Genomic DNA, 12808 nt, shown 5'->3' on the forward strand with positions numbered 1-12808 from the left:
CTTCCATGGTCGCTATAAGAAGTGATATAGTTTCATGTGATGAAATCGCCCAACGTGACTGATTGACTTTACTGGCAATTGGCAGCGATGAGCGTAGAGAATCGGAGGAACGGCCGGCGAATTCAATCGCCGATATCTGACATGCCAGATATCGGCGATTTTATACGCCGATCGCCGCGATATTACATCATTTTTTTATTGTTATTATTTTATTTTATTAGCTTTGCCTTTATGATACAAAAAAAATCACAACCAATATGTGGACGTTGGCAGGGATATCGCAACAGCTAACTGGCCAATAACTGCTGGCCCAGGAATAAAATATATGTAGAAGAAAGAACGAAAAAACACATCACATGTAGCACATTTTTGGTTCGTCTAGAAATCTTGTGGAGTTGCATTTCAAACAGATGGTTTTAAACGTTCGAGGGTTGTCCGTATTGTAGTTCATTCTGACAGCACGAGAGTGGCAGTCATAGAGGACAGATTTGAAACTTGCAAGAGTAGCATTAGCTAACTCTATTCGATTCTGCCAGTGAGCAAGTTCCACCAAATTCTGGTTGTTCCAATAAGAAAAGGTTTCTGATATGTTGTAGTTCTACATTTCTTGGGGACAAAGATAGGGAAGCTAGTAGCGGATGCTCGAGTCGTTCTAGCGCTTTAGCGCAGGACGGGAACAACGGAAGGACTAAGATGGACTAAGGTATGCATAGCCTTTTAAAAAAAAATACCAAGTCTTGGTGCTTGTCCAAGTTGTTAGATTTGTGATCAATCTTCCCAACATTAAACGGCTTCAGTTTTGAGGTATAATCCCGTAGCATGCTGGTAACGTTCCGTAGTCTAACATTTTTTGAATGAAAGTTAGGACATATTTTGAAGTAAACATGTTTCGGATGAAACTTCTTCATTACAGAACCCTATAGTGCGTGCAAAATAAATACGAGAAGTATATAATATAGCTAATTAACCGAAATATATAGTGAACTAAATAGCTTAATAACTTAACAATTACAAGCTGAAACAGGGTATATTTATAACGAGTAGAGATCTTCAAAATAGTTTCACAACAAAAGGAATAATTGAACCACGGCGGACGTTTATATTGCCGCGAAAGCTGATCAAACTGGAAAAACTCTGATCGATTGAAAGACTGGAATAGAGACAGCAGCTGGAAAAACAGTTACAAAACTCACTGGAACGTTATGTGGGTTCTCGTCCTAGCTCCAAGAGGTTTTTCCAAGTTCGATCTGGAATCTGGGGGCCACAGGTTTGTCAGTCGTAATAAACTGTCACCCTCGTTAAAAAAGTTGATTTTAAAAAAGTTGATTTATTTGTATTTTTTTTCATTGTTCTCATGTGATTGGATACACAACATTTTATTCAAAAAGCGTAAAAAGGCTAGTACAGCTACAAAACTACGAGAGTTTCTGTTCCATTGCGTGAAAGCAAACACACTAGGTCTGCTGTAACTGAAAAACTAATTTAACGAAGTCTCAATAAGGTAGCGACAAATACAGAATCTTAGTTAAACGAACAGAGTTCAGCAATATTTCAAGTCAAACAAAACGTCAAAACAAGAGAAAACATGCAAATAAAAAGAAGCGAAAGGCAAGCCTATTGTGTTAAAAATTGAATGCTTGAGCAAACAGTTCAAGGAGTGTTTGGAACCGATTTATATTATTTCAGTACATATAATCAAGTTTTTTAGTTAAATTCTGCTTAACATATATTTTTTCTCGTAACATTTCAACCCCCAGCCCGCTATGAATGCTTTGAATATTTGAGTAGCAAAGAAGTAAAGTGGGTCACATGCAACACAAAACTTCGAACTGTCCCTAGTAAACAAACAAATGGCGGCAAAGTATGTTTGAGAGCCAGAGGAAGTTAAAGAAATACAAAATATTTTCTTATTTTTGGTGAGGCGTTAATTTTTATTGCATTTTAGAGCTAAATAGGCATTATTTTCCCACCTTATTTTCAAATGTTCAGTTATTAATAAAATACAATATGGCTTTGTATAAGAATTATAGTACCTGCCTCTTTTTAATTTTATCTTCAATTCGTAATTAGGATTATTATATGGGAAGCATGTAGTGTCGATTATTTTACTTTTATCATTCTAATTGGCCATGTTCCGATCAGAACATGTAAAATAATTCGAAAATGACAAAGGGAGGCACTATGGCTTTGTGTTTGCATGTAACCAGGGTTACACTCCTCTTTCGGCAATTATTTCACAAATTATGTCTTTTCATTGTTTTAAAGAGTAGAAGACTCAAGAGCAAAGCAGTTCACAGCTAGTAGCGGCAGCCATGACGGCAATGTTGATCGCTTGTGCGTCTGCACTGTTTGCAAACTGTGTCTTCCTTGCATTTGTAGGTAGGTCAGTCTACTTGAGGTTATACAGTGGGTCCTCGCTTTAACAAACCTCTATATAACGAAGTCCTAAGAAAGTATAACAATATTCTCCAACCCTTTTAAAATGCATGGAACAGAACCTTGATATAACAAACCAATTTCCCTGGTCCCTTTGCACTTTGTTAAATCGAAGTTCTACTGTAATGTTCATGTGAGTGTGTGGGATACCAAACTTTAACGTCCTCATTAGTTTAAATCCTTGGACCGAGTTTACCTCATAGAGGTTAAAGTTAGACACGATGCAGAAAGATGATTTATTTAATCTAAAAAAAACCGGGCCCCTCTTGGAAGCCATTTCTTGTGCAATGTGAGTTGTGTGTGCGTCTTCGAAACGAGCACACTACGAAAGTCGTAGTAATGTCGGGTTGTACTAAACCTTGTCATAACATCTGTGGTTCCCAATGGTGATCAGCATCGAATTTCCCATAACAATATCTCTACTTGGACGAGTATGAGGTCCATAAGAATACAACAAATGATCAACAGAGATAAGATGCCTTCACGTTTGAACAAATTCTATATAGTACCATACGGACGTTCATGAATGAAAGTGAGAACATGTATCGTGATATGGCTAAATTTAATATGGCCTCATATTCTTTTATAGTGTCCTTAATAACCGTGAAAATTACTCCTTAATTGCCTCTCTCTAACATGCTTGCTGGCTAATTTCTCTGCTTTACTGCTTGGTTTTGGTTTATATTTATTTCATTGGGCGAAATAAGTTTAGTTAAACTTAGCTTTAATTAGCTCTGTGGATGCGTAACAAATGTTTCTTTTCAATTCACAGATGGACATTCGGTAAATAATTATCTCATAACTTACCCAGAGAGGATTGACGGAAGGCGAGCAAAACGAGATCTCTCAACCTCGGGAAAGGTCAGTTTGCAGTTAATTTTGTAAAACAAATATTTATGCTAAAAGGTGAAAGAAAACGTGGGCTTTTAGAATTGTGTTCGCAATATTCGGATAGCTTGCTTGTCACTCGCAGAAATGGGTCGAAGGGGAAAACATCCCATTTTTATAACCAACAATTTTTCGACTTCTTGATATTGAATAAAATGCAGGACAAATTTCATGAACATGTTAACAAAGCTGAATTTAGCACAAATATGAAGCATATCATAGAAGGATCTACTAGAAAATTTAAAAATCAGAAATTCTCACTTCTGCACGACAGGTAGACGCACACTTTCCGCCCGCAATAATTTTTTTTGAATTTTACATTTCATCGAATTTCAAGCAGATTATTTGCGAAATTTGAAAAATTCAGCGTAGTGACTATTCAAGGAATACTTATGGTATTATGCAGTTTTTGATACTGTGAATTATTTTCCAAGTTTCTTAAAAGCGTGACGATCATTTGAATGAAGGTGGTTTTAACATTTAGCGAGAAAGCAGACAAGGGCGGGAAGCAGGGACGTCGAGTGGACGCCTTTCAGTTGCCCATTTTATTTATTTTTTTTTAAACCAAGTTCGAGGTGTATGGAAATTGGATGAAACACTCTTTCGAGTATTTGATGTAGCTTCTCAAACCATTAATAATTCTTGGAGAAATAAAAAGAAAAAGTTCACCAAATTTTTGATAATTAAGATCACTTTACCAAACCCCCTTCACGGTATTGATTTCTTTTGTTTTCTCTTCCTAAATTATCATTGAGTCGGAGAATATAATTTTCGCTCCGGTGTTGTCGCTAGCGCGCCGCATTCCTCTATTTCAAAAACACCACTGAGCCTGGATCAGTTCCCAGAAAAACAGAACTGCCACTTCTAACTCTCGTCAAGTTAGGTTTTTATTGTAGTCAAGTTGGTTTCTATTTAATTTTATTGATTTTATCTTTTATTTATTTTAACATGTTTTGTTGAAACCATTGTAAATTTTTGTCTTTTAGGATTAGTCTTTTTTCCTTTTTCTTTTCCTTCATCAGTTTATGGAAAGTTGCGCTATATCAATTTTTATTATTATGATTATTATCGTCAAAAAACAGCTTTAACTACAGTGGTGCAGTACTATGGAACAGTTTCAATTTGCAGCAGGCAGAATCACTAAATGGCTTCTGTCATCAGCTATACTTGTGCAGCTTCTAGCGACTAATTATATTCCTTGAAACAAGACATCCATGTAAAGCAGTATTTTTTTCTTTTTCAGGTAGTTTGTAAATCTCAGTTAGGGTAAAAGTTTATAGACAGTATATTAAGAATAGTTTTCGTAAATTTTTATTCGATACTGGTGAATTTATAACGAGGGAAGTTATCCATCTATACTTCCCAATCCGATCCAATATTTTTACTGAATGTGTCATTGTAATCCGGCGCCCCTTTCCCCACCCTCCACTGTTCGCACCTCGCCCCTCGCCCCTTGCTCTTTGCCCAGTTCGCCCTTTGCTTCTCGTCCGTCATCCCTCTCGCACTGCACTTAAATTTTACAATCGCTTCAGTTACCTTTTCATACCAGCAAGGTGTTACGCCTTAAGTAACTGTCATTGTAAAGGATTTGTATTTACATGTAAAAGACAGGTTCGACTACTGAGAGCCATGAAAATCGATTCCGAAATAAATATTTCCCAGTAATATCAAGGTTACCATATGAGACTTCGGCCCCATTCACACCAACAACAGGTTTTAAAAAATGAAAATTAGTAACAGAAAGCTGAACCATTGACTTTGACATACGATCCAAGTAAACTTTAACTTAATATGCTTTTATTTGTGTCAAACCTGTCGTCGACAAACATCCGAAAGCAGCTTTTATGAAGAATACAATTTTAAATTATGTTTAACTAAACATCTTTTAAACGTGTTTAAGCCTTGGTGCGAATGGGGCATTTGACAAATGATCCGGCCGGAGAAAATACGCGTCATGGAATTCCGTGGAAAAAATCCCACATGGAATATTGGTCGCTTTTAGAGCAGTATGGTATCAAAGGCTGGCAAATTAACTCCAGTTCGAAGCATCAAGGGTGTTGCAAGGGTCATGTATTTCCACTTTCCCTGGGTGCTGGGTGGGGTGGGAAGAGGGGTAAACGGGAAAGCAAGCTTAGAGCTTAAAGACAATCTACCTTATAGGACTCACGTTTTTCCCCGTTGTTTTAGGGGGGTCACTTGGATGAGGCGTCCTATCGGTTGAAAGCTTTCGACAAAGACTGGACCCTGGATATCAAGAAAAATAAGTACGTGAACATATCATTCTTTCACTTATTTTATTAACCAACAAATATTTCGATTAGTTTTCTTTTAGAGAACGCTATGGCCTTCCAATGCCAAATGTTATCGCCAAGATTTCTTTATATAAGATCAGTGTAAATATTGAGCAAATAAAAAAATTACTGTTGTTGCTCGGTGGATAGCCTGAAAATTTCTTTGCTCAAGATTTTCAGCTGGTACTTAAGGACGGTGCCTACTAATACCGAAGTATTTTTGTGCGGCTAATGACTATGCGGGAAAAGCAGATCTTAGCAAGGCCTCTAGGAATCCAAAAAGAAAATTGGGGGTAACCACAAATTTTTCAGAGATAATTAAGCAATAATATCTCTAAAAAGCGCCAAAATATAAAGGAATGTATGGGACTTTTTTCCTAAATTGAAGCTTTATTATCTCTGAAAAATGCATGGCTACCCCCAATTTTCTTTAGAGATACCAAAAGCACTTGCTAAGTTCTGCTTTCTCCGCATAGTTTTAAACAGCGCAAAATTATCCCTGTATTAGCAGGCACCACCCCGTAGGAAACCCGAGTATCTCGAGATGCGTAGAACGTATGCGCAGTAACAATAGTAGGCACCGTCCTTAGTGTGGCAGGACGGACTATGTGATGTTGACGGCTATAGTGTCCATAATGAAATGGCTAGCGTCTAGCCCAGGCCCAGCATACGTTTATAGCGTGGGTCCGTATTTAAATAGTAGAATTCACAATCGATGCCATGCAGTTTGAATGTGGGAATTTGTTGATATTTAATTTGGCGAGTCTTAAAGGGGAAGTATCACGCAAATTTGCTGTCATTTCAAAACATAAAAATGTTTGTCTGTCAGCAGACACAAAGAAATAATTGTCTAGTTTGTTATAAATTATCACCCCAGTGCAATAAAACTCTCGATTAGTGCCTTGTTCTCGCATTTTTGTTTCCAAAATGCGCTAGAACAGATCGCGAGTTGTTCCTTTCAAGAATTTAGTTGATTTCTTTCCGCAGCTCGTCATTGTAGAATTATTTTGGCGGCTCATTGAAGGTCTTATTTCATCATTTTTAACAAAAGATACCAAAAACCCCATGATACTTCCCCTTTAAGCACTAAGCTTGTGATTGATTTTTTTTCTTTACAGAGAGCTCATTTCTCCGTACTTTGCCATGCGTACGTTTGCTAACGATGGATCGGAAATTATGCACCAGGTAGCTAATACACGTATTCAAAACTCATTAATAATTCATAAACCCATTGACCTATCAAAACGTCGATAATACATCGCGTGCAGTGACTTTATATCGATAAACCTCCTCCTTATTAGTATGCGGTGTTTTATCAGCTGATAACACTCCTCATTAGTATGCGGTGATTTATCAGCTGATAAAATACTCCTCATTAGTATGCGGTCTTTTATCAGTGGATAAAACACTCCTCATTAGTATGCAGTGTTTTTCTCTTATGCTAATTTCCAACGTTGACAAAAGCATAATGGTTATGAACTCTATTGACACACGCTTTTCCAGGAATGTTTTTGTCACCGTTCAAAAAACTCGCAGCACGTGTTTTATTGGGTCCGAAAACCACTCAGCTGCGCCTCTTGGTATTAAATCCGATAAAACACTCCTGCTCGCTCGTTTTTTAAACATTACTTAACACATAAGATATAAAAACTAATTATAATGTACTCACGACACGGAGGATGTTTTGCGGTTCCGCTCGCGTTTTCCTCATTGTTAGTCCTCTTCTTCTTTTTCACCCATCTCTCATATTTGCGTTTTGTCCTATCATTGACTGTAATCAGACAGTTATTCCTAATACTCTCCATTTTTAAAATGTCCGGTGTCATTTCCTGGCAGAAGCTTCTCTTTATGATGATCATCACGTAGAAGCCTTTATCACCATTCCGTCTCTTCAAGTGGGTGGTTTCCGTATGAATACTCGAACTTTCCTTCACTTACACTTATCGCTTCAGAACCAACCACTCATCTCTTCTTTGAACTCTTCGTAATATAAAACCTGCCTCACAACAACCTGCCCTCCTCGATTGTTAATCTGTCATAAAAAAAAATAAAAGTGGTGAAACTCTAAGAGCAGTGTCGAATAATTAAATAATTAATTAAATGCATTCAGACTCAGTGTTTTAACTTAAATGACCAAATATTTTCCGTGTTTCATTCGTAAACCCATGTAGGGCGTTGCCGATGACTGTCATTATCAAGGAACCATCCGAGGTGTGAAGGATTCTACTGTGGTTCTTAACACTTGCAAAGGACTCAGGTAAATTTTCCTCCTTATCTCAGAAGATAATTAACATTATTAAAAACTGCATCATCGTATAATGCAATTCGAGGGATTTGATTGGCTTAGCGGCCATGGTATATGAGCAATTATACCATGGCCGAGAAATGGCGACCATTAAATTGCCTTCTGGTCGTTCTTGCACAGCGAAATCAGTAAGATCTAGCAGTATTTCTCGCTTGTTTTTAATAAAACAATTATTCCACTTGCGCTTGTTGGATATGAGATGATTATAGCCAACTCGGCGCTACGCGCCTCGTTGGCTATCTATCATCTCATATCCAACGCGCGCTCGTGGAATAATTGTTAAATAATCTCTACCATTTGTGGACGTGTATTGGTGTTGTGGTTAGCGCATTGCACACCATTTGTACACATTTATACCCATGCAGAAAACAACTAGGCCATTTTTCAGTTGCTTTGAACTTCATTCATAGTTTTGAACATTTCATGGCGTCATTCTATGGTGTATTTAACAATTATTCCACGAGCGCGTGTTGGATATGAGATGATAGATAGCCAACGAGGTGCGTAGCGCCGAGCTGGCTATAATCATCTCATATCCTACAAGCGCAAATGGAATAATTGTTTTATTAAAAACAATGAAGAAATATTGCTAGATCTTACTGTTTTCGCTGTGCAAGAATAACAAGCAGACAATTTCATAGTCGCCATTTCTCGGCCATGGTATAATGGCTCATATACCATGGCCGCTAAGCCAATAAAATCCCTCGAATTGCATTATACAATGATTCAGTTTTTAATAAAAGAGTATAGACTGTAGACAATTGCCGTCGATTTGTTTCTCATTTTTTCTTTTTTTTTTTTTTTGACAAGAAAAACTACCAGCGTAATTTGCCTTACTTTTCGTTGAGAAAGCACGCGCGTTGCATCTGACGTAATTTTTTAGTACCTTTTGATTCTAGTATAAGGACGAGCACGACTACGAGTTTTTCCAATAGACAAAGAGCGTGCGCGAGTGAACTAGTGTCATTTTGGCGAGAAAACGAGGTAGCCGTCGTCATTTTACTACGAGTTTTTGCGAGAACTCGGGCGTAGTGGCTAAAATCTAAAGTCCTCGAAACGTAGGTGATCTCGTCTTTTTGGAATCACGAAGGGGCTTAGCTGTCATCATTCAAAACAACTGCGTCAAGTTTGTCGCTCACAAAGAGTAAAATGAAGCTTCATGGGATTATCTCTTCGTCGTACTTCGCTAAAAACTTGAAGTCAAATCTCGTAGTCGTAGTCGTACTTGTACTAGAATTTAAAGGTCTTTAATAAATAGCTACGAGCCAGTCAGCGCGCGAGAATTTTTAAAGTCGTTGTAACATACAGTTTCTTTTAAAGTTCGTTTAGCGTGTTCCAAACATTCAGATTTTGGAAAGAGGAATAGATTTCACGAGAGAAAAATATTTTACGAAACAAAAAATTATAAGTATGCATACTGTTTTTATTGGTTTTCATGTTCTTAATGTCTTATCCTCCGACCTTTTTCATTTCTTTGTTATAACAGAGGACTAATCGATGATGGACAAGACACTTTTCACATTGTACCTGAGACAGAAAATGAAGTAGGTTGTGCAAAATAATATAAATATTCATTACTGACGGAATAAAGTTTAAAAAAAAAACCGATAAGTTTTGATTTTTACACACATGTTTCGACAGCTGTTCTGTTATCTTCAGTTTTATATCGGAAATAAATACAAATCAGTTAATTTTTACATAGAAATGATAATGAGAAAAGCTGTTACTTCAACTTTTACTGGAACGTATTTACAATTTATAACTGAAGATGATAGAAGAGCTGTCGAAACATGTCTTAAAGTTAAAACTGTTGTCGTTTTTCTTAAACTTTTAACATGCCTTCTGCTATATCCAGACCTTTTGGCACTCACAGAATTCAAGACACTAAAACACGCCAAGAGGCTTGGGAGTTTGATTTGGGGAAAACTAATTTGTTAGACCCGATCTAAAGATTTATTAGGCTCTATAACAGAAGCGCAAAAATTTAAGTAAATCTACATTGCTAAAACTTCATAAGGGGTGTAATTTTGACCTTAGCTTGTATCATGGCTGAATTTCCGTCAAACTTCTAAAGTTTAGCTTAACTTACGGTGTCTTTTTTACAGTATAAAAATGGATTTTCTATTCTTTCTCAATTTGTAGGCGAATGGGGCTCATAAAATTTTCCTAGCCGGAGAAGAAGACACTGATATTCACAAGCATTGTGGTAAACTAATAGATCACAGCAATATAAAATTTTAATGAAGACGAGAATTGACTGTGCTGGAAAGAGCACCTTAGAGTTAATAAATTCGCCAACTTTGAGAGTCTTGTCTTTTAAAATGGCGAGGACATAGTTCCGTAAATTCAGGACTACAAAAACGTCTAATGAAACTGTATCTTTGCTATTTTTAAAGCAGTAAGACTTTTTACTAGCCACAACTCTGTTCGTTTTAAGGACTAGCCTTTTGACAGAACACCCAAATTTGTTATGATAATATATCATTCAAAGCATTTTTTCGTGTTTTGTTCAGTGGTTTTTGTTGTTGCTAAAAATGGCGGCCCTGCTTTCAAAATGTTCATAATATATCTACTCACTACATCTTAGAGAAGTGGACAAATATACTATACTCGAACAGGACCCACCAAACCACAAAATAGATGGTGGTCTCTGCCTGCTCCTCCCCTCCTCAACCACAAAAGATGGTGTCTTTATTGTATAGCTCCCCCACCCTTTCCCTTTTATCTGGCAGTAAAAAATGAGAATTTAATTCAAAACCTCACTTTTCTTGTTCATCTAGCAATGCTGACTCTTGCCAGCTGAATATTTCTGTGTCAACCCAAATTTTAAAGCCAATAAAATTTTGTCGGTAATGTTCATGAGATAGGTGGTGTCTTCAATAATTCCCCTACCCCAGACAAGGTGGGTCCTCCTCGGACAAACTTGTTATGACCAGTTCCTGCAGTTCCCTTATAAACAATCGACAAATTAGTGCTAATTGTCCAAACAGTTTATTACTGGTTCTGCTTTCACTAGGTGCATGCAAAGAGGCACTTGCAGATTCTCATCCTTTCAAAAGAGAAGATAGCCCTGGGCCATTTTCCAAGGTACTTTTTATCAAGAATTGCCTAATAGTCTTAAAGTGTAAATATGAAGCAACATCGTTTTAGGCAGTTGTAAAATATAATGTTTGAAGTGTAAGGGCCTGTTCACATGGAGGTGGAGGACCCCATCTACCCGGGGTCAGAAAAAACAGGCCTTCACATGCAACCCTGGGGCGCTGGGGTGAGGTTTAAAAAGCTGTCGCGTTGTCGCTAAGTACGTATATCAACAAAGATGGCGGACGGAAGACACTTTTCGTCTCGGTGTTCTACAGGCACGACTTTACCTTCGTCCAAGACCGGTAGATTAGCTTGGTTATCAGACTCGACAAATGCACCTTCAACTCCTTCAGAACTTTCATCAATGGCATTGTTGTCGATGTTTTGAAGGTGATATCTGCGAAAAAGCTCGCCACGCTTGTACTGAATTCAGAGACAATTGCCCGGATGAACATCCCCCCACCCCACCTCCAGCATTCACATGGAGAAAACTCACCCCAGCTAAGCGGGTTACCCGCCTCAGCTGACCGGGCAACCCGCCTTGGTGAGGTACCCCACTTCACATGTGAACGCGATCAAGAAATAAAGAGAGATTGTATGGAGAGATTGGTAACCCCACCGAGGCGGGGTACCTCACCTTCCCGGGGTCCCCCACCTCCATGTGAACAGGCCCTTAGATTCCAAAGTTTGAGCTGTCTAGGGTGGAATTTGACGATTTTGCAAGTGCCTAAAGTTGGACTATTTTGACCCGAAAATTGTTGTTCAAAACCCGCGGTTAAAACACCACATGAAAACATCCGCTAACATAGTGTTGAGTGCAACATGGCGAATAGTACGAAAGAGAAGCCTGGAGGAAGGAGATATTGTGTTGCTGGAGCCCCTAACAATGAAAGGTGTTACAACAGTAGGAAAACTAAACAAAGGGAGTTACTGTAGAATGCACCAGTTTACTTCGTAGTAAGAAATGAGTGAGTGTAAACAAAACTACTGACCCCAACATAACGTCGTCAAGAGGAAATTTCGAAATAAACTAAACCCAGTCTCTAGACCATTTCTCGAATTAAAATGGTCCAACTTTCAAGGCTGTAAAATCGTCAATTTTCACCCTATACAACTCGAATTTGGAATCTCACATCTCGCGCTTATTACTTTATAATTGCGCAAAAGTAAATTTCACTTCATATGCACTTTAATGCTAACGTGATCGAATTCCCAAAATGATACACGAAATGGAAAAGATTTTCTGCAAAGCCCTTTCATTAATTAAACATGCAGCGCTGCCATGTTGATACTTTTTCACAAACAGCGAGCGTGAATAGAGTTTAAGTCAGAAAATGTATACATAATTAATGTGTAGGATTGCGCGCAAATCTTGGTACAAAATTTTTTACTCTTTGTCCAAAGCTTATTCCTTGCTCCGTTGTGGCGATTTGAACTGTTGTGTTAATATAAGTATTTAAGGTGCGTTAGTTTGTCCGTCAATTCAGTATTGTATAAAGATGACTAGGGAGGGTAAAAAATTACTGTATCAACACACATCGCCCACACAAGCGACGAATTCGTTCGAAGTCTTTTGTAAGACCAAAGCTCTTCAGTAATTATTTCACTTTAGGACAAATCAAATGAATTTCCTACCTTTTGGTGCCAGTGACATGAAGGTATCGTGTTCTCGTGAGCCAAAAAGCAGATGAAGTTCTCGGAAATCTAAACGTAAGAGACAATGCATGGTTTGACAGACAACCGATTATGCAGGAGAAGTGAGTAATTTACTATTTCCCTTGGGAAAACGTTTTTGCACAGGTATAAA

The 12808-nt window shown here is 37.9% G+C and overlaps 1 protein-coding gene and 1 long non-coding RNA gene across 2 annotated transcripts in view; one reads left to right on the plus strand and one right to left on the minus strand.

Annotated features, from left to right (window-relative positions):
* Positions 1–2286: 2286 nt before the first annotated feature.
* Positions 2287–12808, plus strand: part of LOC146462647 (uncharacterized) — a 46790-nt gene continuing 36268 nt past the window's right edge. The window contains exons 1-8 of the mRNA XM_085085422.1: positions 2287–2379; positions 3209–3297; positions 5512–5588; positions 6734–6800; positions 7787–7872; positions 9407–9464; positions 10063–10126; positions 10937–11007. Of these exons, the coding sequence (XP_084941548.1) occupies positions 2313–2379; positions 3209–3297; positions 5512–5588; positions 6734–6800; positions 7787–7872; positions 9407–9464; positions 10063–10126; positions 10937–11007 (579 nt within the window). The 5' untranslated portion in view covers positions 2287–2312. The remainder of the gene's footprint in view (positions 2380–3208; positions 3298–5511; positions 5589–6733; positions 6801–7786; positions 7873–9406; positions 9465–10062; positions 10127–10936; positions 11008–12808) is intronic.
* LOC146462648 (uncharacterized) overlaps positions 12644–12808 on the minus strand; it is a 59986-nt gene continuing 59821 nt past the window's right edge. Inside the window, exon 3 of the long non-coding RNA XR_014857093.1 lies at positions 12644–12705. This is a non-coding gene — a long non-coding RNA (uncharacterized LOC146462648). The remainder of the gene's footprint in view (positions 12706–12808) is intronic.

This window comes from Pavona decussata, unplaced genomic scaffold (genome assembly GCF_977016875.1).
Source record: "Pavona decussata unplaced genomic scaffold, jaPavDecu1.1 SCAFFOLD_186, whole genome shotgun sequence".
Taxonomy (NCBI): domain Eukaryota; kingdom Metazoa; phylum Cnidaria; class Anthozoa; order Scleractinia; family Agariciidae; genus Pavona; species Pavona decussata.